Here is a 20,838-nt window from a genome sequence, read left to right as displayed (position 1 = left end):
AAGGAGGCCAGTTTCATCAGGCGGCTTCTCACGCCTCAGAGGCCTGGGCCTGTCTGCGTGCCCCGGTTCCCCCCACCATCTGGAGGTCCCCTTGGGCTTGAACTGCGAGCCAGGGTCGCAGGGTCCCTGAGCTGAAGAGAACGGGGCCCTGGTCCAGTCGGCAGATGACATGGAAGCCGCCCGGGAGGGGGCGGGCCGCCCTGCTCTCTGGGGTCCCCTGCACGCAGCTGTCCCTCTGTCACGGAGCCCGAGGGCTTGTGGTGGGACCGGGAGGGCCCCCAGCACCGGCCCGAAAGGGCAGGGAGGCAGGTGGCAGGACCTCGGGCCCACGGGGTCTCTCACCACTGCCCCCGGGAGACCCACCGGAGCTCCTGGGCACGGCCCCCCTCACGCTCCCCAGTCGACAGCTGCACCAGTGTCCCAGCCTCTCCTCCGCAATGGTCCCCTCTCCTGCCACCGGAGAGAGGGGCATCGAGCCCAGAAGTGGACACCAGAATTTTCCAACCACCACCAAGTCCCCACGGGCTCTGCTTCCTGTGTCCCAGCGTCTCCCTGGGGCAGCAGGACGGAATGATGGTGAGGTCTCGGTGCCAAGCGCTGTACCTCCCCTCCCGACAGGGTCCTCATGCCCGTCTCTGCTTCAGTGGACATGGTCTTGCCTTTGAAAACCCCGTGCAGAGGTGGACGCGGAGGGCAGCCTCGCCGAGGCCAGGTCCCGCTTCTCTCTTCTCCTGAGGTCCCCTGGTGTCCAGGAGAGGCCCTCGGGTGCCCCAGCGCCATCCCCATGCAGAGCTGGCCGTGCTCTGACTGTGGCAGGTGGTCTAGTCCCCACCCTGGCGTCGTGAAACGAGCCCTACCCTTGACCCGAGTGCCACCTCTGGCTGGAGGCCAGCAGGCCCCTGTGTGCTGTTCCATAAGCACCATCCATAAGCGAAGGGTCTGGGCGGGCGGGCTCACCAAGGAGCGAGTGAGTGAAGGCCGGGGCCCAGAGCCTAGGGCAGGGGGCCCTTCCAAGTCCAAGGCAAGGGTGTGCGCTCTCCCCATTCTCTCCTGGGAAGCGGGGGGACCACGATGTGTGCACCGAAACCCTTCGATGGACTCAGGATGTGGAGGTGCCTGGGGTGGGGGCACACCCGCCTCCCCCTCAGCTCTTCCTTCCATCACTCTTGTGCTGTCCACGCAGCAGGGCCAGAACCAGACACTAAAGGTGGGGGATGGCCAGGAGCCGGCCTGGGTGTCCTGACCAGCTGCCCACCAGACACCTGACCCCTGCTGTGCCCAGCGTCCCCTGTACCCCAGGCGCCCTAATCCTTCCGGGCTCCACCTTGCCCTGCTTTGGCCACACCCCTTGCCTCTGGGATCTGTCGGTCCCCTGTGTACCCACGTGCTCGGGGAAAATGACCTCCGGGCTCCGAGGCTCTGGGTCAGAGACGGAGACCCTTCCCGTCCCTCAGGTTCTCTCTCCACACTGGTGCACGTCCCAGGCAGAGCTGGTTCATATTATGCCCACTTTCAAGGTGGAAAAGCTAAGAGACAACAATGGGTCCTCCTGGGGCCTGCTTGCCTTAAAACCCAGCGCTTCCGGCTGCAGACCACGTCAAAGTCCAGCCCTGCACTTCCCAGCTCTGTGGCTTTGGGCAAGTTACTTGCCTTCTCTGTGCTTGAGTTCCCTCATCTGAAAACTAGAGCCGCACCTGTGCGGTGACCAGCGCTCACTGCCCATCAAGTGTGTGATGGATGTTGGCTGCCGTCTCTGCTAATTTGGCTGTAACCTGTCACCAGCCCCCTCCGGGGCTCAAGGTGTGTGGAAGCCAGATCAGCAGCGCTGGGCCCTGGCTGGCCCTCCTCGTGCAGGGTCTACGGAGCCCCCAGAAGCCTCTTTTCTCTCTGGGCTCCAGGTCAGGCCTTCTCCTTTAGAGACCCCGGTGGCTGGGGGCCAGCACCACCCTGCTGCTGGCCGGCCCCGCCTGGAGCTGGCCTGGGCCTGTGCCACTGCCCACAGGAAGCGGCAGAACTGGCTCCCAGCTGGGGCTCCACCCCTGATACTGCAGGCTGGTTTCTTGAACGGGTGGGGCAGGGCCCGCCCTGGGGCCAGGGGGGCTGGTGGCGCTCCTCCTGGCCAGACTCTCCCACAGGCCCAGGTGTCTGTGTCCCTGCGGAGTCGCCGTGGCACTGGCCTCTCTGGGCTCACTTCCCCCGGGAAGTCCAGCCCGCCCACCAGGCCGACCTGGGTGGAGACAGTGTGAACTGGAGAAATGCTTGGGAGAGGGCAGGCTCACCCCTTTCCCCACACACAACACGCCCTCACGTGTTCCTCACTCTGCCCCCGTGCACGCCTGTGTTGGCCACTTTACATGTGTCCTCTCTGGCCAACCACCCACGGTCCCCAGGCCACATCCCCTGTCGATGGGGAAACAGGTTCAGAGGTTTAGGCGCTGTCTGAGGGCCGTTCGCTTAGTAAGTGCAAAGCTGGGGTTTGAACCGGATCTACGGCTCCAGAGCCAGGACCTTGCTGCTGGGAGCACCCTAAACCTCCCCAACTTCAGAGCCGCCCTGCCCCCCAGGGACCCTGGGAGCCCTCTGGGGTGGCCTGGGTCGATGCAGGGCAGGAGGGTAGAGCTGGGCTCTGCTCCCTCCCCACCAGCCCAGAAACAGCAGCCCCTCCCGGCAGCCTCTCTGCCCCCTTGGGAGCTGGGGGACCAGACAGGGGATGTGCCCTGTTCAGCATGGGAAGGCCAGCCTGAAGGGCAGGGACTCAGTCAGGGACCTCCCCCTTCTCGGGGCAACGACAGCCCATCCTTGTGACCACGTGGTTGGGGGGCATCAGGAAGCACCTGTCACTGCTTTGCTGCTGGGTCACCCTGACTGCACAGAGAGGGACCCCAGGGTGGAGGGGCTGGGCCTGGCTGCCCTGTATTGCTGGGGTGACAGGGACACCCCAGGGGATGCTTGCAGCCCCCCGCAGTCCAGCCAGATGGAGCAAGCTCTTCTGTTTGCTCAAACGTCCCACACTCTCCCACCACCGCCCTCTCCTCCCTGTCCCTGGACGGCCCTCCTTCCCGCTCTCCCGTCCATCCCCCTTCCCGCTCTCCCATCCATCCCTCGGGGCCTCGCTCAAGTCACGGTTTCCCCAGTAGTCTTGCGGGGAAGACCAGCTCCTGTGGCCTCCCGGGCGATGCCTCCCTGAGAGCCCCACGCTGAAGGCCCTTCGCTCTGGGCCTGTGATTCAGAGGCCGGGTCTGGGCGCCCCACGCCCTCCCCGGCACCCTCCCTGGAGCCTCAGCTCCACCCACCCGCTCATGCCTGCTTCTCAGCCTCCACCCCAATGGCTACAGGAATTTAAATGGCTCTCGTTGGAAGACTCAGGAGAAAACTGTTTCCATGTGGCGCTAAGCGCCCAGGCCCCAGGGGGCAGCCCCGCCTCGTGGCCCGGCACTCCGCAGACCAGCTGCACTGCACAGCTTTAGGGAGCCCCAGTCCCAAAGCAGTTTCCGCATAAAGTGGGGCCCGGACACTGGCACCCCGCAGGAGGCGGGCAGGGCTGCTCTTCAGGGAAGTGGAGGGCCGGCTGGAGCGGGTGTGAGGCCCTGGAGGCTCCGGGCTGAGATCACGTGCTGGGCTTGCGGGGGAGGGTCGGGAGACCCTGTTCAGCGCCAGCTGCCGCACTCCTCCCCTCCCCCCACCCACCCCTCCCCTGCCAGTTCCCCAGAGGAGCAGCCCACGGGTGCAGGTTGCTGAGAATGAAGGGAGGGGTCGCTTCATTTCTGCTCCGTGCTAATGGCCAAGCAGTTTTTATTTTTCCTCTGGACTTGACATAGTCGCCCCTCTGGCTCCACATCTCCTACCTTCTGGGGTCCAGGGCAGGCGGTGAGTAGTGGGCATAACTTATAAGCCAGCTCCACGATGACACAGACAAATGCTGTCAGATCAACACGCCCTTGCTGTGCGCTGGGGCGCCATGCGTAATTCACGTGCGATATCTCAGTCCCACGCCGAGTCAGGGCCCACGTAAATAACACCCTCTACATGAGGAACTGGGGCTCAAAGAAGTTGGGTGACGCATCCAAGGCCATGCAGGGCAGGACCTTTGTTGTTTTGATTACGATTTTTAAATTATTTGCATGGTACGCTTTGTACCAAATTGGGTGTCTGATAGAAACCAAGAAAGGCGTGTTTTTAAGCAACTGCTTCTGTATTTTAGCCAACACATGTTTGAATAATTTCTGATTATATGGTGCAAAGTCTGCGTGCAGCCGTCCCGATGGTGGGAGATCGAGTGTAAAATAACATTCACATGTGTCTACTGCAGGCTTTTGATGGCTCCCCGGGCACCCTGCTGGCCGTCTGGCTGGTGAGCGTGAGGTCTTGCCGCTGTCCTCGCTCAGATTAACATCGGCCTCACCCCACTCAGCTGTGCTGGTTGGTTTTCTCATCTCTCTCCTTCTACGCTGGGAGCTTCCTGGGGCCCTGGCTCAGTCATCTGTGGAGCCCAGTGTCCAGCCCCAGATGGTGAATGGATGGAGGAAGAGATCATTCTCACCCAGCCTGTCTGGTACAGGATTTGATCATCTGAACATCAAATATTGACGGGGAGGGGCCTCCCTGATGGCGCAGTGGTTGAGAGTCCGCCTGCAGATGCAGGGGACACGGGTTCGTGCCCCGGTCCGGGAAGATCCCACGTGCCGCGGAGCGGCTGGGCCCGTGAGCCACGGCCGCTGAGCCTGCGCGTCCGGAGCCTGTGCTCCGCGACGGGAGAGGCCTCAACAGTGAGAGGCCCGCGTACCGCAAAAAAAAAAAAAAAAAAAATATTGACGGGGAGGGCAAATAAGGCAACACTGTCACATTATAGCTGTCCTAGCTTGTATAGTCAAAGCACTGAATCAACCCCAAACAACTGAAACTAGAAAAAGAACAACTTTGATCTTGAAAGGTCGAGATGTTCGCCTCACTCACGTGACATCAGCCTGAGCACCGGGTCTGACTGATAACCGGTCCTTCTACCGTGAGGCTCATCCATCCTTCCGTGAATCCAACACACACGCAGCGAGCACAGGGCCCAGCGCAGGTAGTGACTGTTGTCAGGGTCATAACTGGCCACAGGGCAGGAGCTCCAGGTCTTCATAGGCCAGGGAGAGAGAAAGTAAACACATTAAGCCAATGAATAGATAGATACTAATATGCAGATAGAGGTACTCGTATGTACACACTTAGACACACACATGTGGAATGTGGGAGCCATGGCTGGGTTGGCGCCCAGAGTGAGCAGGGGTCCACAGAGGAGGAGAGCAGAGCTGTCGGGGGGCAGAGGGAATGCAGGGCAGGGAGGTTGGTGTGATCCGGGGCCTGAAAGAGTCAGGCAAGAGGAGGTGGGAGAGGAGTCAGGGAGGCCGGCAGGGTCCTGGGGGCTGGGGGAAGGGGGTCGATCTTCCTCGGTGTGATGGGAAGTCACCGAGGGTTTCAGGCAGGAGGACACATTTTGGTTTACGTTTCAAAAAAGATCACTTTGGCTGTGACGCTGCCAGAAGGCACGTGGGGAGACCAGGTGGGAGGCTGTTACCGTGGCGACGGTGGGGCAGCAGGTGGGACAGCTGAGGTCCTGGTTGGGGGTGGAGGAGAAGCGATGGGGTTCTGAGATCGTTGGTGTAGAATCTTGTGGTGCGAGTGCCCTGCGGGTTGCACAGGTTCTGATCCACTCCCCAGGCCCGCCTCACCTGGTCCCTCCAGCATCACCCCAGACCCGGGAGGGTCTGGTGTGAAGAGCCATCTGCCGCCCGAGGGACGTGACCCCAGACCCAGCTGCTCCGAACCAGAGCTGCTCAGAGACGCACCACAGCGAGATGGGCATTTGCCCCAGAAGGTGAGCCTGTGCGGGTTCCTTCACCAGGCCAGTCTTGCTACAGGAGAAACACACACGCGGTTGGGCTCAGCCGTGGGCTTTGGGATGCAGCCACCCTGCGTTCTGCCATGAGGGCTCCTGTGGCCCAGGACTAGAAAGAGTGCCCGCACTCCCACCACTGCTGCTCTAGCTACAGGCTTCCTGCCATGACCCAGGGCCCGCGAGGCCTCTACCCTGGGCGCGACCTCCGTGGGGCAGACCACACCACCTGTGTGTGCCCCCAGGAGGGGGCCCAGGGGTGACTGCGTGTGGCCGGTGGGGCTTGGGGGAGCTTGGACGGGGGGCTGTGATGGGGCTCAAGGTCCTCCCAGAGTCAGAAGAGACGGGGTGGAAGAAACAGATTGGGCCGCTGGCCAGGGCCTCGGCTACCACGGCTGGGGAGGCCTGGCCTTTCCAGGGCTTCTCCCATCCACGGAGGCCAAGGCGCGTGTAGGGCACTGTGGGACCAGCTGCAGGGGACAGGATGGGGACGGGTCACCGTAAGCTCTAGAAAGGCTCAGAGTAGCTACCCCTCCCCCATGGCAAAAGAAGGCGGTTTGGGGGGCTTGACTGTGGAAAGCTGGGGGGCTGGGAGCGTGGGGTCCCAGGGCGTGGTTTAGTGTCCCTGAAGAGAAGTGGGCGCCTCACAGCGTGGCCCAGAGCTGCTGTCCGGTGAGTCTGCTGCTTGGACTGTCCCCTCCACGACCCACCTCTCGGGTGCCCTCCGGCCCCTCTGAGCCTGCAGATGATGGAGCAGAGGACCCGATGGAGCCTCTACGTGGAGGGAGGGGAATGGCCTGATACCCATGGGACCAGGCAAGAGCTGCTGTCTCCTTCCCCTGGCCCACCCCCACGAGCGGGATCCACGTGGAAAGAGGCATGGGGGGTGGTGGAGCACAGGCCCTGTCCCCCCAGGTCTATGCGTGCTGGCGACGGGGAGCTGTGAGTTGAATATGAAGCAGGCGTTTGAGGTGGGTTAGGGTGGAGTCTTCATAACTAAGACGTGAAGGTTCAAAGAACTGAAACGGCCAAGTCCGGCACCTTGACCCACCACCCTGCAGGAAAGGGGCTTCCCTGGGGCTCGGTTGTGGCCGTTACTGAGATAAAAATGAGACTTTCATAAGGAAACCTCGCCTCTTGGAGTTGGGCATCCCTGGCACAAAGGCTGACCCTGCTGTACCCTCCCCTCCCCGTGGCGCTTCCAGCCCCTTTCCTGTTTTATTATTCATGGTCTGCATACTGTGTGTTTTCACTGTTTATCTTGTTTTTCTTCTGTCTCTCTCCATTCGCTGTAAGCTCTAAGAGACCCGGGATTTGTCTTTTTTGCCGAATTCCCATCTGAATCCCCGGCATCAAGACTGTGGCTGGCGCACAGTGCGCAGTAACTGTTTGTTGAGTGAATGAATGAATGAACGACCATTTATCCCCAGGGAGTTGAGGTTTGGCACTGGACGGGCCGCCCATCCCCAGTGCTCTAAAAAGGTCAGAGAGAATCTTGCTGCTGGGAAAGGAACAGAGAGATTCGTGGCCCTGGGGCCGGGGCAGTTGGATATTTGACGCTCAGAAGAATTTATCACTGGAAGGGAATTCACAGAGTTTTCAGCTGCTGGCAATGGAGAGGCCAGGGCTACAGGGTCCTGAGTGAATGGTTGGGGGGACCAGTAGGAAAGGAGTTTTTCCCAGGAAGGAGATTGGGCTGCCTTGCCGGCCGACAGTGGGACCGTTGTTCGGGCCATCAGACCCCATCCTGCACCTGCTGGGCCAGGGCTGGGCCGGGGTGGGGGGGCAGGTGGGGAGTGGGGAGCCCATGGGTGCCCCGGAGCCCGTTGTTAAGTGCACAGCCTCCGAAGCCACCCGCCCTGGATTAGTCCCAGTTGTATCACAGACTTGCTAAGTGCCCTTCCTGTGCCTCCGTTTCTTCGTCTGTAAAACGGGGTGACGTGACCACTGGGTCATTGTGAGGATGAAACGAGCTTATTTAGATCTGAGAGCTTGGAGCAGCAGATGGCACACGGGGGAGGCCTGGGAGTGTTTGCTGGCATCTCAGATACTGTGTGTGTCCCCTGTCCTTCTCCTTCCCGGGGGTGCCCAGCTCCCCTCTGCCTCCCCTCAGATTCCCGCAGCTTAGGTTCCCCTCACCCAGCCCAGGGCACAGGGCGGGCCTTGGCCGCCCCTCCTTCCTGCTCTCTCCCTCCTGAGTCAAGCCTGGGACCGCTGGTCATGGGAAGATGGGCCCACCCTGCCCTGCCCTGCAGCCCCCAGCCGCGGGGGGAGCTGACGGCACACCCCTCTTCCAAGGAATTAGGGCTTACCTGGGTGGGGTCCCCAGGCCTTGCAAGTGAATTTCTGTCACCCTCCCCGTGGGGTCCGGGGCAGACTTGGCCGGCTGCTCGGACTTGGCGTCCACCTTCTGGGCCTCCCACCCCGTGCCTGCTTCAAGTCAGGGCCCCCAAAACTCTCGCTGTCAGGCTCTCCCCACTTCCCTATTATTCTGCAGCCCCAGCTCTGCTTCCTGGTATCTTTTCCCTCCGGTCTCCCCTCTCCAGTAGGTCTGCTCTTCCAGGGAGCCTTCCTGGACCGGCTAGGACCTCGCTGCTAAGTGTGGCCCACAGCCGCGCGGCAGGAGCACCCCTCGGGGGCTGGCGGCAACGCAGAAGCTCAGAGCTTGCGTTTTAACCTGATTGCAAGGGGCCACATGCACGTTACAGCTCGAGAATTACTGAGTGAGGTCACTCTTGCTGTTCCGACCCCGACAAGATGGAGATTCTGGGAATCTGGGTCAGCAGGTCAGGCTGACTGGGGACAGAGGAGGGGGCGTCTCAAATTCTGTAAATAATGACGCAGGTCTGCTCGGGCCCCATCCTGAATCCTCCTTTGACCGCAGCCCGCCCACCAGCCTCTCCTGCTGGCTGAAACCTGGACACACCAACTCCCCTGGGAGGTTGTCCCCGTCATGGGACCCCCTCAGCTGAGGCAGAGGCCCCCTCAGGCCATGCCTGGCTGGTCTGCCACTACCGTGCTCCAGGGGGATGTCTGCCTGGGGCCCCAGAGTCTCCCTTCACCTGGGCTGCGGCAGACTGGCCCAGACTGGCTCCCTGCAGGGAGACAAGGTTGGGGCGGGGGACTCACGTCGTCACCTCCTCCCTCTTTCTCGCTCTCTCTGCTCCCACGTGTGTGAGCACTTAAAGCTTCTGGGGGTCCTGAGTGATGAACGCTAAGCGCTTAACCTCATTTAGAGTCTCCAAAACTTAGACCTCCTTTGTCACTTAGCACCTAAGAACGTCCCGTGGGAATAACTTAGGGAAATGCTAATCTGATGCCTTTCTATACACACGCACACATACATGCACACATGTACACACAATGCACACATGTACATGCAAACACACGCAGGCACACACGTATGCACGTACACCAGTTACGAAGGCTTTCATGTGAGGCTCTGGTGCCGAGGAACCCTTGCACCCTCGGGAGGTGGGAAGCTGACACTGGGGGAGCTTCTCCCCACCACCCTCTGGACAGCGGCCGTGGGGTCGAGGCGACGTTGCCTTGCCCAGGGTCTATGGGGCAGGTTGTCCTCACCAGCCTTTGTTTTGAGTCCCAAATGTGATGGTTCTCTCAAATCCACCAGCCTGGCCTGGAGCTGGCACCCCTGCTGGTTGTAAAAGGGTAGAGGGAAGAGCCCTGTCTTGCCCACCTGGAGGGCGGGTGGCAGCCTGGGCTTCTGCTGACACTGTGGTTGGACGGAGGTGGAGCTGGCAGGGCCAGTCCTCACGGCCTGACTTGCCAGCTGCACTGGCCGGGCCTCCTGCCTCAGGCAGATGCTGAGGCGGGAGGCTGTGGGGTCCGGGCACCAACCCTGGGTACCCCCGCTCCTGCCTGGCCGGAGGTTCGGGCTCACACAGTCCCCGGAGGGCACTGTGGGAGTTGGCCTGACTGTGGGCAACTGCTGTCTACATGCAGCTAAAGGGGGAAAGAGTGGGAACCTGGGCCTCAGACCACGTTCAAATTCCAAGTCTGTCACCTACTAGCTGTGTGACCTTGAACAAGTGAGCCTCTCTGAACCGTAGTTTTTATTTTTTTAAAATAAATTTATTTATTTTATTTTTGGCTGTGTTGGGTGTTCGTTGCTGCACGCGGGCTTTCTCTAGTTGCGGTGAGCGGGGGCTGCTCTTCGTTGCAGTGCATGGGCTCTAGGCATGCGGGCTTCAGTAGTTGTGGCTCGCGGGCTCTAGAGCTCAGGCTCAGTAGTTGTGGCGCATGGGCTTAGTTGCTCCACGGCATGTGGGATCTTCCCGGACCAGGGCTCGAACCCGTGTCCCCTGCATTGGCAGGCGGATTCTCAACCACCGCGCCACCAGGGAAGCCCTGAACCGTAGTTTCTTTATCTGCGAACGGGGAGTGGTCATGCCTACCTTGTGGCATCGATATAAAGATTTAGGTGATTAATGTGTGGTCATTGCTCTGTACGTCTACCTGTCCCCACGGCCCAGCTGTCCTCCAGGACTTCAGGCCCTAGAATGCAGGGATGCGAGGCACTAGGCTCGACCAGAACGACACACCAGGCTCAGCGGGGGTCCCCTTGGTCATGGAGACCCAGGTGAAGTTTTCTTTCTGAGAGAGGTGCAGAGGGTGGGATTTTAATGGCCTTGTGTGGAAGGGGTGGCATTTGTGGCCCAGAGATTCAGAACCACTTGATAAATGCCAAAGTGCTTTTTTATTAATTCACCGGTCATGACTCTTCCAACTGGGCGTGAAGTCCTTTCTTACATGGAGTCCCTGTTGACCCACCGTCAGGCAGCTCATCGGCATTGACGTGCGTCCCCGAGAGGGCTGACATGCTGGTCGGTGACACTAGTCCTCTGCTGAGCCAGAGGACGACCAGTTAGGCTGGGGGACGCTTGCTGGGGTCACTAAGGCATAGTTTGCCCTGTGGCCTCGCTCTCATTAGCCCCATATTCTAACCAAGCAAACCGGCTGGCCCCAGACGGGGTGACCCTCACAGTATTTCTGGGATCTGTTCTTCCATGGATCAGAACTTTCTCTTCATCAGCACGTTGGCCCAGCAGCCCTGGCACCAGACGTGAGATCCTAGGAGGCCTCAGGCCTCACAAGCGCCCGAATCACTGAAGCTTGAATGACACACAGCGGAGCCCCCGTGTCCGGCTGTTTACGGGGTCCTCAGCTCTGACACTGGGATGTCCCCGTGGGTTGGGCCCCAGGATGCCGGGTCCCGCCCCGCTTGTGTCGCAGCCGTGCCGTGTGGCTCTGGGCCAGCCTCCCTGGGCCTGTTTCCTCTTCTATGAAGGGGACGTCAGTGCCCTGAGCTCTGCCTGCCTCACCAGGGGAAGCAAACAAACACCCTAAGGCTTTGCAAGGTAACAGGGTTATTTTGTGGTCCCTCAAGTAAAAAGGCTGTCGTTAGGATGAATAAGTTCTGTTCACTCTCTCTGGGTGCGCTGGGTGGCAGAACGCCCTGCGTGCTAAGAGGTGATGAGTGAGGCCTGCAGGGTCTCCAGGGCAGCCTGGACTCCAGGAAGAAATGGCATCACAGCTCAGGGTGGACTGGCTGTGGGCAACCTGGACCTGGGGTCTGGGAGACTCGGGCTTAGGGCTCAGGAGACGCCTCCGCACCGTCCAGGCTTGCGGCGGCTCCTGGCGCCCCCGCTCTGCGCTCCCTCTGCCCTGGGACCCCCGAGGCCTCCCGCTCCCATCTGCAAATCCTCTGAGGGGCCAGAAGGGCCTGTGCCCCCCGACCAGGGACGGCGACATCACGTCCCGTCAGCACCCGTACACATTAAATGCACCACGACCACACAGATCGGAGTTCTTTACCGTCAGTTTTACTTTCCCTGTCATCACATCACCCGTGGGGACTCCTGGGCAGGGAGACAACGAATCCACACGTGGTTTCCACGTTTGTAGACGCTGGACATGAGGACGGTGGGGACGGAACATTGTATTTTGCATTGTAGGGTCGTTGCGAAAGGGCTGCTTCACAGCAGTGACCGTGACCCGGAGCAGCAGCGGACGAGCCCCAGGAACATGAGCTGCGGGGAGGGCCGAAGGGCGTGCCGACTCCGTTCATAAGAAGCACAGGTCGGTCAGGACAGGGGCTGCCCTGGGGAGCAGGACAGACACAAGCGGGGCCTGAGGGCCACCGGGAGCCCGTCACTTTCTGTTCCTGATCTGGGGGCTGGCACTCAGTTGGCAGAGATTCACAGAGCCGCCCACGCCGAAGCCATGCGCCTTCCTGTGTGTACGCTTTGGTTAAGGAACAGCTCACCAGTTAAACGACAGCTCACCAGTTAAACGCTTATTGATGTTTTTTTCCTAATTAAGCAGCCATTTTTAAAATAATTAATTTATTTTTGGCTGTACTGGGTCTTCGCTGCTGCACGCGGGCTTTCTCTAGTTGCGGAGAGCCGGGGCTACCCTTCGTTGCGGTGCACAGGCTTCTCATCGCGGTGGCTTCTCTTGTTGCGGAGCTCGGGCTCTAGGTGCGCAGGCTCAGTAGTTGTGGCACGTGGGCTCAGTAGTTGTGGCTCATGGGCTTAGCTGCTCTGCAGCATGTGGGATCTTCCCGGACCAGGGCTTGAACCCACGTCCCGTGCGTTGGCAGGCGGATTCTTAACCACTGCGCCACCAGGGAAGTCCAAATGCTTATTGGTTTTGAAGCTGTAGCTTGATCTCACGTTTTGGAAGCCCCAGACCCGGTGTATCAACAATCTGGGCCCCAGACAGGCCGTCTTTCTCCCGCTAGGCTGAGGTAGAGCCCTCCTCCCTGGCCTTGCTGACCGTCACCAACTGAGGGATGACCCAGAGGTCAGGTCCATGGGCTCTACACAGAGGTCACTGCCCTCCCAGGCTGAGAAGAGTCCTCTCCAGCCTCCTCCATCCGGGAGCCCACAGCCATACGTCTGACCACCACTTGGAGCTTATGACTTAGAAAGTTCCGTGCGCCTGCCACGTCCCTTACGAGCCTCTTGAGGCAGGGGGCCCCAGCCCGTCCTGCAGGACCCAGGGAGAACGTGCTTTCAGTAAACGCGAGCTCCTTTTATAGCCCTGAAGCTCACATCCCCCAGGTGCCTGCCTGGACATGTTCCCCTGGGGGTGGCTTTCCCTTTACAGGCTGTGGGACACTGGGCTTGTCTATCCCCTCCCTAAGCCCCACGTGACTTATTTGTAAGATTAGCGCAGCCACACCAGTGTCCTGGAGACGAAGACGGAATGTGGGACCCGGAGAGGGTGGTGCCCCCCCCACGGTGAGCCCAGTCCTTGCCTGGCGCAGGGTCAGTGAGAGGGGATCCCTCGAGAAAGCCGGCGGCCCCTCGGTCCTCAGCAGCTCCCCCAATAATCCCCTGCTCGAAAGTGTTCAAAGAAATGCCAGCAATTTATTGATTTCCTATATTTCCAAAAAAAGCAAACGCATAGCGTACCCCCCAGGGAAACGGGCCTGGCCAGCGCTAGGTTCCTCCGCAAACATGGAGCGGGGGCGGGGGGACGGGCTGCAGAGCGCCCCACCCTCCCTCCCTGCCCAGCCAGAGCCCCTTCCTCACTGTCCCAGCTGCCCCCGCCTCAGCCAGCCTCCAGGGTGGATGGGACCAGCTCTGCCTCTGCGTCCTGGGAGCAGCTGAGTCTGCGCTGCTAGGTCGGCCCCGCGGCACCGGCTGCCGGTGGCCAGTGACCGGGTCTGTCGTAAGCGCAGGAGGCCCTGGGTCGGGGCAGCGACAGGGAGGACAGGGTCCTCCCCCACTCGGCGTTGGACTGTCCTGTTCCGGGTGTCGAGCCCGACGGCGCGCGGCCGACGTGTACCTCACATCCTGAGCTGTACCTCAGCGGACCCCGTGCTCCTTCTGGAGGAAATTTATCCACAGGCCCCTCCAAGGTCTGCCTCTTCCAAAGTGACAGGCCCAGGTGGCTGGCCTCAGAAGTCATGAGAGAGGTGACCAAAGCCAGGCCTGGCCTGACGGTCCACCTGGCCCACGGGGGTCTGAAAAGCTGCTCATCCCCAAGGCAGAAGCTGGGCCCCGGCTCCTAACCCTGCGGAGGAAGGAAAGCCGAGGGAAGGGGCACCCCCACAGGGTCATCGGCTAGTTCCCTCTCACCCTGACTGGACTGGATGGTCCTCTCACACTGGGGACCCCTAAAGCCAGGGACCCCAGGGCCCCTCTTCCCTCCAGAAGAACGTGAGACAGGGGTGTGGCCTCTCCGTTCACTGACGTATCCAGAGTGCTTACAACACTGCCTGGCTCCGTACGTGTTTCTTTGAGAAACCAGTTCCTCTGGACCCTGAGGGCTGGCAGAGGGGACAGTCTACTGGCACCAGCTCCCCACGGGCCCTGAGAGAGAGGCAAGCCACCACCACGAGGGGCGGGGAGGACGCGGCACAGACCCAGCGCCAGAGCACGCCTGGCTGCGTGGCCCGTCACCTCGGGTCTGTTCCCCACCCCCGCCCTAGTCCCGTCCTGCTGCCACACCTCTCATCAGGAGGGTCCTCAGTGCAGAGGCTCTGACTGCTGGGGTGAGCGGTGGGGCTGGACGGGGCGTGGGGGGATCTCCAGGCCGGGAGGAGGGAGGACGAGGCAGCCAGTTCCCCTCGATCACCACCAGTGCCGCTCGGCGGGGACGCTGTGTCCTGCCCTGTCCTACAGTGCAGACCAAGGACCATTTCCACAGCCCTTCTCTGGAGGCCCCTCCTCTACTTCTCATCTGAAATGCACAGGAATCTGGGGTCTGGGGTGGCCAGTGTCCCTGGTGGGCCTCTTATCACGTCCCCCGCGGTTTGCACAAAGTAGAGACAGAGGGCTGGGGTCGGGGAAGAAGCGAGCGGCCTCTGGCTGGGACGGGGGCGGCTCCCCTTCCTGTTCTACCCGAATTCCCTTCCTCCGAGTCTCCTGGGACCCAAAACACTCCCTCGCTTGGATCTCGGCAGGCGCACAGGGCAGGACCCTCCTGGCTGACTCCCTGCCCAGCCCAGCCTGCCCCTCCGCTGGGAATACGAGGACCAAGCTGCCATTCCCTGAACAGCTGCTGGGCTTTGAGCACCATTCTTCCTTCTTTCTCCTGCAACAAGTGGATTCCAAGCCCCCGGAAGGCAGGGGCTTCCCAGGCTGAGCCCGCTCTGACGGGTACACAGCCCGCGAGAATGGCCAGGGCCCCTCTCTGGCACCTACCCTCGGGACAGCCTTCACACAGCGAAGCCAGCGTGCCTGTCCTGGCCCATCCTGCAGACGGCCGCGTGGCACTGGGGGCTGGGCCGCACAAGCGCACAACTACATCTTCCCAGGAGATACACCGAACCCCGTCAACCTCCCTTCCTGCAGAGCTGGCTCTTAGCGGGGGTTGAGCCCCCGGCCTCACATATTCCCCACCGCGCCCCGCCCCCTGCAGAGGTCCCTGTGGGCCTGGCGCTGGCGTGGCCCCTGCCCCGGCACACACAGCTCAGGACGACGGGGAAGCTACACCCAAAGCACACATTGTCCGCGCCCGTGAGGGCGAGTCCCTCCACCACCGCGAGCTGCAATCCGGCAGCTCACACAGCTCTTTGCAGTTTCAGGTCCTGCTTTCAGCACACACGCACACACACACACACACTATACACATGTATATGTACCGTTTCTCAGCAAAAGAAGTATTGACATCAGATGTAAGCTCCCTTAACTGAAGAAAGGCCCCCCAACCCTCCCCAACCCCCATTGCCTGTCAGTTCCCCCAAGAAAAAAAAAAAGAATCTGAAAGTATTCTTGTCATCCACAGCGTCCTGGTTTGCTCTCAGCTGTGGTTAAACATTTCCCAATACTGTGCAGCTGGACAGAATACCCCTCCAGCAAGGCCCGAGTCTTCTCAGCTGGATCGTATCACGTCTGGAAAAGGACAAGGCCTCTAGTGAGTGCCCGCAGGGGGACGGCCACGCCACCGGTCTCGCCAGGGCTGTCCCCCCCCTCACCACGTCCGCACAGACGTGCCCAGGCCTGAGCCTGGGGTCAGGGTCGCCCTTGACACGTTCATAGGTTGCTCCTGTTGGGTCAGAGCTGCCCCCCACCCCAACCCCCCCCTGGTGGCCAGCGCAGCACCGAACGCCGTGACCGCGTGCGTCAGGCATCTGCTGGTTTTGGTCTCCTCTCCTTGCCTGTCCTCATGTCGTTGGAGCCCATTTGCCAGGAGTGGGTGTCTGAGGTCTAAGCCTGCCTTCCGGGGGCTTGGAATCCACTTCATCTGGACTGAAGTTATAGCCCCTACCCCGGCCAGGACCCTCCCTGGGCGCTGGGATTGGGGTCCTGGCGATAGCCGGGGCACGAGGAAGTCCCCTTCAGCTCAGAAGACCCTGTCCCCATCCCTGGCTCTTTGCAGATGGCTCCACCCTAGGGCTGCCTGCCTCTGCTGACCCTCGAGGGTTGACGAGGTCTGGTTTGAGCATCTAAGCCTGGTCCTGGGCTTACCTGCATCAGAATCACTTTGGATGCTTGTCTAACAATGTATTTTCCTGGACCCAGCTGCGGAGCCACTGAATCAGAACTGCTGGGGCTGGGACCAGGAGTGCAGTTCAGCAAGCATCCCAGGTGAGTCTAACGAAGGCTAAGGCTTATTTATGAGCCTTTGTCACAGATATTGGATCTGAGGTTTTGGTCCCTAGAATCATCAGCTGGAAACAAGCTTGTTCACACTAGGCATGTTGCAGAGACCGGAAGGTGGATTATAGAAAGGAGAAGGTGCTGAGCTGTAGAAGCCCAAACCCGAAGCAACACATGGTGTCACTGCAGGGGCGCCATTCACACTGCAGTCCACGTGAATGGCACCATCCGGGTCGTGCAGTGTGCAACGCACACGGCTGTACCCAGCTGTTCTGCCCAGACCTCTGGCCTGTCGACGCTACCAGGACATCGCACACCCATAACATCCTGTGTGGGATGGTCACTGGCCAGGCAGTCTACACGGCTGTCCTCACAGACAGCCTCACCGTGTGTCCGCTGGACTGAAGGATGCTTCTGCATCCCTGGGGAGCACCGCCTGGCTCCTTTCTCTGGGACTGGCTGAGGCGGTGGTAGGGGTCCTGGGGGCGCCCCCTGCCCTGGATGGGCCGACTCTCACCTGCAAGCTGAACTTGCTTGGGTAGCCTCTTCTTAGATTCGGGAGGTGAAGTTCCTGAGGCTGCTGGCCCCAGCTAAGGTTCCCAGCATGCTCTTATCGAAACCTTGCTGCGGAGGAGAAACAGGAGTGATATGAAACATCGCAGGACGGACCAGCGTGGGCGTCCACGCGGTCAGAGGCTGCCCCCAAGCATCCTCGAGCTTGCGTGAAGCTCTCTGGACACACTCTGCACGTGTGTCGGGGCTAACACTGGCCTGGTGTGACCAAGCGTGAGGTCACTGACACTCACGAGTGAGATGGGTCTGGCCTTCCGCACAACGGAACATCCTACGTGCCATCACAGAAACCTGAATCGAGGCGTGAGGGTTTAGCTACCGCTTGTCACTCTAGAAACAGAGCAGCCACCGAAATCAGGTTAGAAAAATTGTTTGTTTCTTCCTCTGACTGGCCCCGCTTTTTAAAAAGATGAATCCCGACAAGAGCTCTTGGCGAGGAGGTCATGCCCGGCGGGGTGGAAGGGTCATGGGCTCTGTCTACCTGTGTGTTCTGCCACCTCCAGCCTTACCAGCCCCGAGGGCATGCCGAGCAGAGGCTGAATCTCACTCCTGTATGTCTCACAGCACATAGCAGGTGCTCAATAAATGCTCTGGAGTGACCGAGGGCGGCCCTTGAGAAGGGGCGCCTGGCTCCAGCCCTGGCCTCTGAGAGCCTCGTCAGCGCTCACTGACCGGTGGGGACACAGGGGACCAAGGCAGGCGGTTCGAAGCCCCGGTCCCACCTGGTCTGGGCATGGGAAACGTGATCACCCCCCCCCCCACCCCGTCCCCTGCAGGTTTGCAGGCTCTCTCCTGCCAAGCTTGGCAGGATGTGGTGGAAGGTCCCAGAAGAGACGAGTCCTGGGTCCCAGCCCCACTGTCCTCCAACTGGCCGAGTCAAGGCCGACTCCGGGGCCCCGTCTCCCCGGTCTGCAGGAGGGACCAAGCCCATGGCGGCCTCACTGGGGATGCAACAGCCCTATGAAGGTGGATGAGCACTGAAGCACCAGCCCAGTCCCTTTGGGGCTGCGGTCAAAGCTGGCTCCAACTGCGTGGCCCAGGAGAGCCTGACGGGGGGACTCTCTGTGTGTCCCGGGCGGGTGCCGCCTCCCTATCTGGGTGAGCCCAACCCTCGGGCCACCTCGGAGCAGCTGGAGGAAGAGCTCCCTGGTCCTCTCACCCGCCTCCCCTCCACGAGGCCTTCCTGGCAGCTGTCACGTGGCCAAGCCCACCTGCCCAAAAGAGCAGGACAAGGGCCACCACTGGCAGTGGCTTCACACGGCCCCGGCCACCTGTCTCCCCACCGCGCTGGAGGAAGAGCCGTCCTTCTCCGGTCCAGGGGGCTGTCCTCCCACCCCCTCCCCTGCCTGGTCAGGCAGTTCCTGAGCCTCCAAGACCCTGTCCCCACCCCCGACCCCCACCTTCCTTCTCCTCCTTCACCTTCCCTGCAGAAATGTCATTAAACAGGCAGCTTTTTATGCATTCTTTTGTCTCCCTGCCCTCTGGCCAAACTGAGGTGATCAGGTCCCCTCCCATCCCCCGCCCTCCCCCCTGCAGTGGGCCCCATTGGGCTCCCCCTCCCCCCCCCTTTGACAGCTGTGCCCTAGAGTCACCGGAGACTTCTGGACGCCCAGATCCAGGCCCTTCCTGTTCCCATCTCCCCTCGGCCCCCAGGAAGGGTCTTCTCCCTGCTTCCGCCTTTGTCCCCCAAGACTTTTCTGCAGACGTGCTGCCCGTGCCCGTGGCTTCTCCCACGTGGACACGCAGCCGTCTGCACGCAGCCTGGCCTCTCTCCCCAGGCCCCACACGCGGACCCCAGACTCCACCTCTCCATCAGGGCTCCCTCAGAAGCCCCTGACCCTCCCCCCTTCCCTGGCTGATCCGTTTCTAAACGTAACCACAGGGTCTCCAGCCGGAAGCCCAACCCGCCTGTTTCTTCTGCCCCTGCCCTTCATGGCCACCCTCACCGCTGCTGACACCTCGGTCTAAAGAGCGGCTGCTCCTGAGATGGGAAAGGAGGTCAGTCAGCATGAAGGGCTTCTACAGAACTGGACCCGACCGTGCGGCTGGGGAGGGGGGAGGTGTTGGGGGACAGAGGGGCAAGGCTGCCACCGGACAAATCCAGCAGCCTGGTCTCGTGTCCACTCCACCCTGCAGTGCATGCAAGGAGCCTTCCTAGGGCTGGTTTCAGCATGTAACCCTCTCCTCCAAACCCTCAATGGCTCCCCAGCGCCAAAAGCAAACCCTTTAGTCTGAACTTGATTGGGTCTCGCCATGCGGCCCAAACCAGCCTTCCCAGCCAGACTGCACACGTGCCCCCAAGTGCGTGATGTGCCTTTGGTCCGCCTGCTTCCCAGTTCGTTCCCAGAAGAACCCCCACCCCCAGGCCTCTGCGGCACTTCCTGGATCTCCTCTGTCCTCCACCCCCTCAGCGCCTCCGCAGGCCCTGGGCTGAGATGTGTCAGCGCCTGGATCCCAGTCACCGAGGGGCTGGCCTCTCCCTTCCTGTGCCGCGCGGACCCGAGTCAGTGGTGGGAAGGAGCGGGAAAGGCTCGCCGGCAGGGGTGGAAGGTGTGGGCCCTTACCTGTCTGAGGACCCCCTGCAGCTCCCTGCTGGACCACATGTCAGCCAGGAGGAGTCGGGCGGCCTCTGCAGCCCTGGGGGAGGCACTGCACGGGTAGAAGTTCATCAAGGGTGAGACTCCAGCAACTTGAGGATGAACGAACACCCTCTTCCGTCCCCCCTCACCTCCTCGTGGGGCGGCCCCTGGGTGCCCGAGAGCGCAGCCCCACGGGGGTCACTCTACACAGCGGGCACAACCCCAGGCCCCTGCCCACCTAGAGGTACCCGGGACTCTCTCTGGGGCCCCGGTCCCACCCCCTGGCCTTGTCCTCGGAGGAGAGGAGCCCGTGGAGCAGACGCAGCTCCCGCACGGCTGGGTCTGCCGCTCGGTGCCTCCCACTGGCCCACGAGGACTCAGTGTCGCTGGGTCCCCTGGCCGGGAAGTGTGCTGCCCGAGGCCTGGATGCAGGAGCTCGGCTTCTGGACTTCCCTCCTGGTCAGCCTCCCCGCCGCTCCCCCGTGCACCGCACGGCTCCCCCACCCCGCACCGCACGGCCGGCCCAGGCTGCAGCACTGCTCCTCCGCGGGGCCGGGGAGGGCACGGAGGGGCCCCCGTGCTGCCCACCTGCTGCGACACAGGTTGATGACGTTGCAGACCATGTCGCTGGAGAAGTGCTGCTTGGCCATCCCCGGCAGCGACGCCATCAGGTTCCTCACGGTGTAGCAGGTCGAGGACAGGATGTCCTCCGAGTTGCTGGTGTGGCCGGTATGGCTGCTGAGAAGTCTGGTCACCTCTGGGAACACTTGGTTCCCTGGGAGAGAAAGGAGGGGACGGCACGGGGTCAGATGACCGAGGGCTCCCACGGGGCTCCAACTCGGGGCTTGGGACCGTATGGGACCTCGCACGCCCGCGCCCCATCCTCGGGTGACCTGCCCCTTCCCGTGCCCGAGCCTCTCTCGGGCCAGCTCCCCCCCACACCCCGGGAGCGGTCAGAGGGTAACCTTTCGGTAGGCTCTGGAAAGTGGGGGTCCCTCTCGAGGGGGTGGGGGTGGGGGCTGGCCTGAGCCACACGGCACTCACCCATCACCCTGTGCAGTGCGGGGTGGCGGGACATGTTGCTCAGGAGGGAAGCTCCGGACCGCACCACGTCTGAGTTGCCCGACTGCAGGAGCTTGGCGATGTGAGGCAGGCCCTTCTCCTTCAGCCCGATCAGCTGGCTCATGCCGCTGGACATCTGAGAGAAGGTACGCAAGAGTGAGGCCTTGGCTGGGCT

At 61.5% G+C, this 20,838-nt stretch overlaps 1 protein-coding gene across 1 annotated transcript in view; it reads right to left on the bottom strand.

Annotated features, from left to right (window-relative positions):
* Positions 1-13,249: 13,249 nt before the first annotated feature.
* Positions 13,250-20,838, bottom strand: part of PKP1 (plakophilin 1) — a 42,649-nt gene continuing 35,060 nt past the window's right edge. The window contains exons 10-14 of the mRNA XM_032606517.1: positions 20,646-20,799; positions 20,190-20,376; positions 19,587-19,671; positions 16,967-17,073; positions 13,250-15,741 (exon numbers count right to left, since the gene is read on the bottom strand). Of these exons, the coding sequence (XP_032462408.1) occupies positions 16,999-17,073; positions 19,587-19,671; positions 20,190-20,376; positions 20,646-20,799 (501 nt within the window). The 3' untranslated portion in view covers positions 13,250-15,741; positions 16,967-16,998. The remainder of the gene's footprint in view (positions 15,742-16,966; positions 17,074-19,586; positions 19,672-20,189; positions 20,377-20,645; positions 20,800-20,838) is intronic.

Source organism: Phocoena sinus, chromosome 1 (assembly GCF_008692025.1).
Source record: "Phocoena sinus isolate mPhoSin1 chromosome 1, mPhoSin1.pri, whole genome shotgun sequence".
In the NCBI taxonomy this organism is placed as follows: Eukaryota; Metazoa; Chordata; class Mammalia; order Artiodactyla; family Phocoenidae; genus Phocoena; species Phocoena sinus.
The sequence above is the reverse complement of the archived record's forward strand: the minus strand, read 5'-3'. Positions and strand labels throughout refer to the sequence as shown.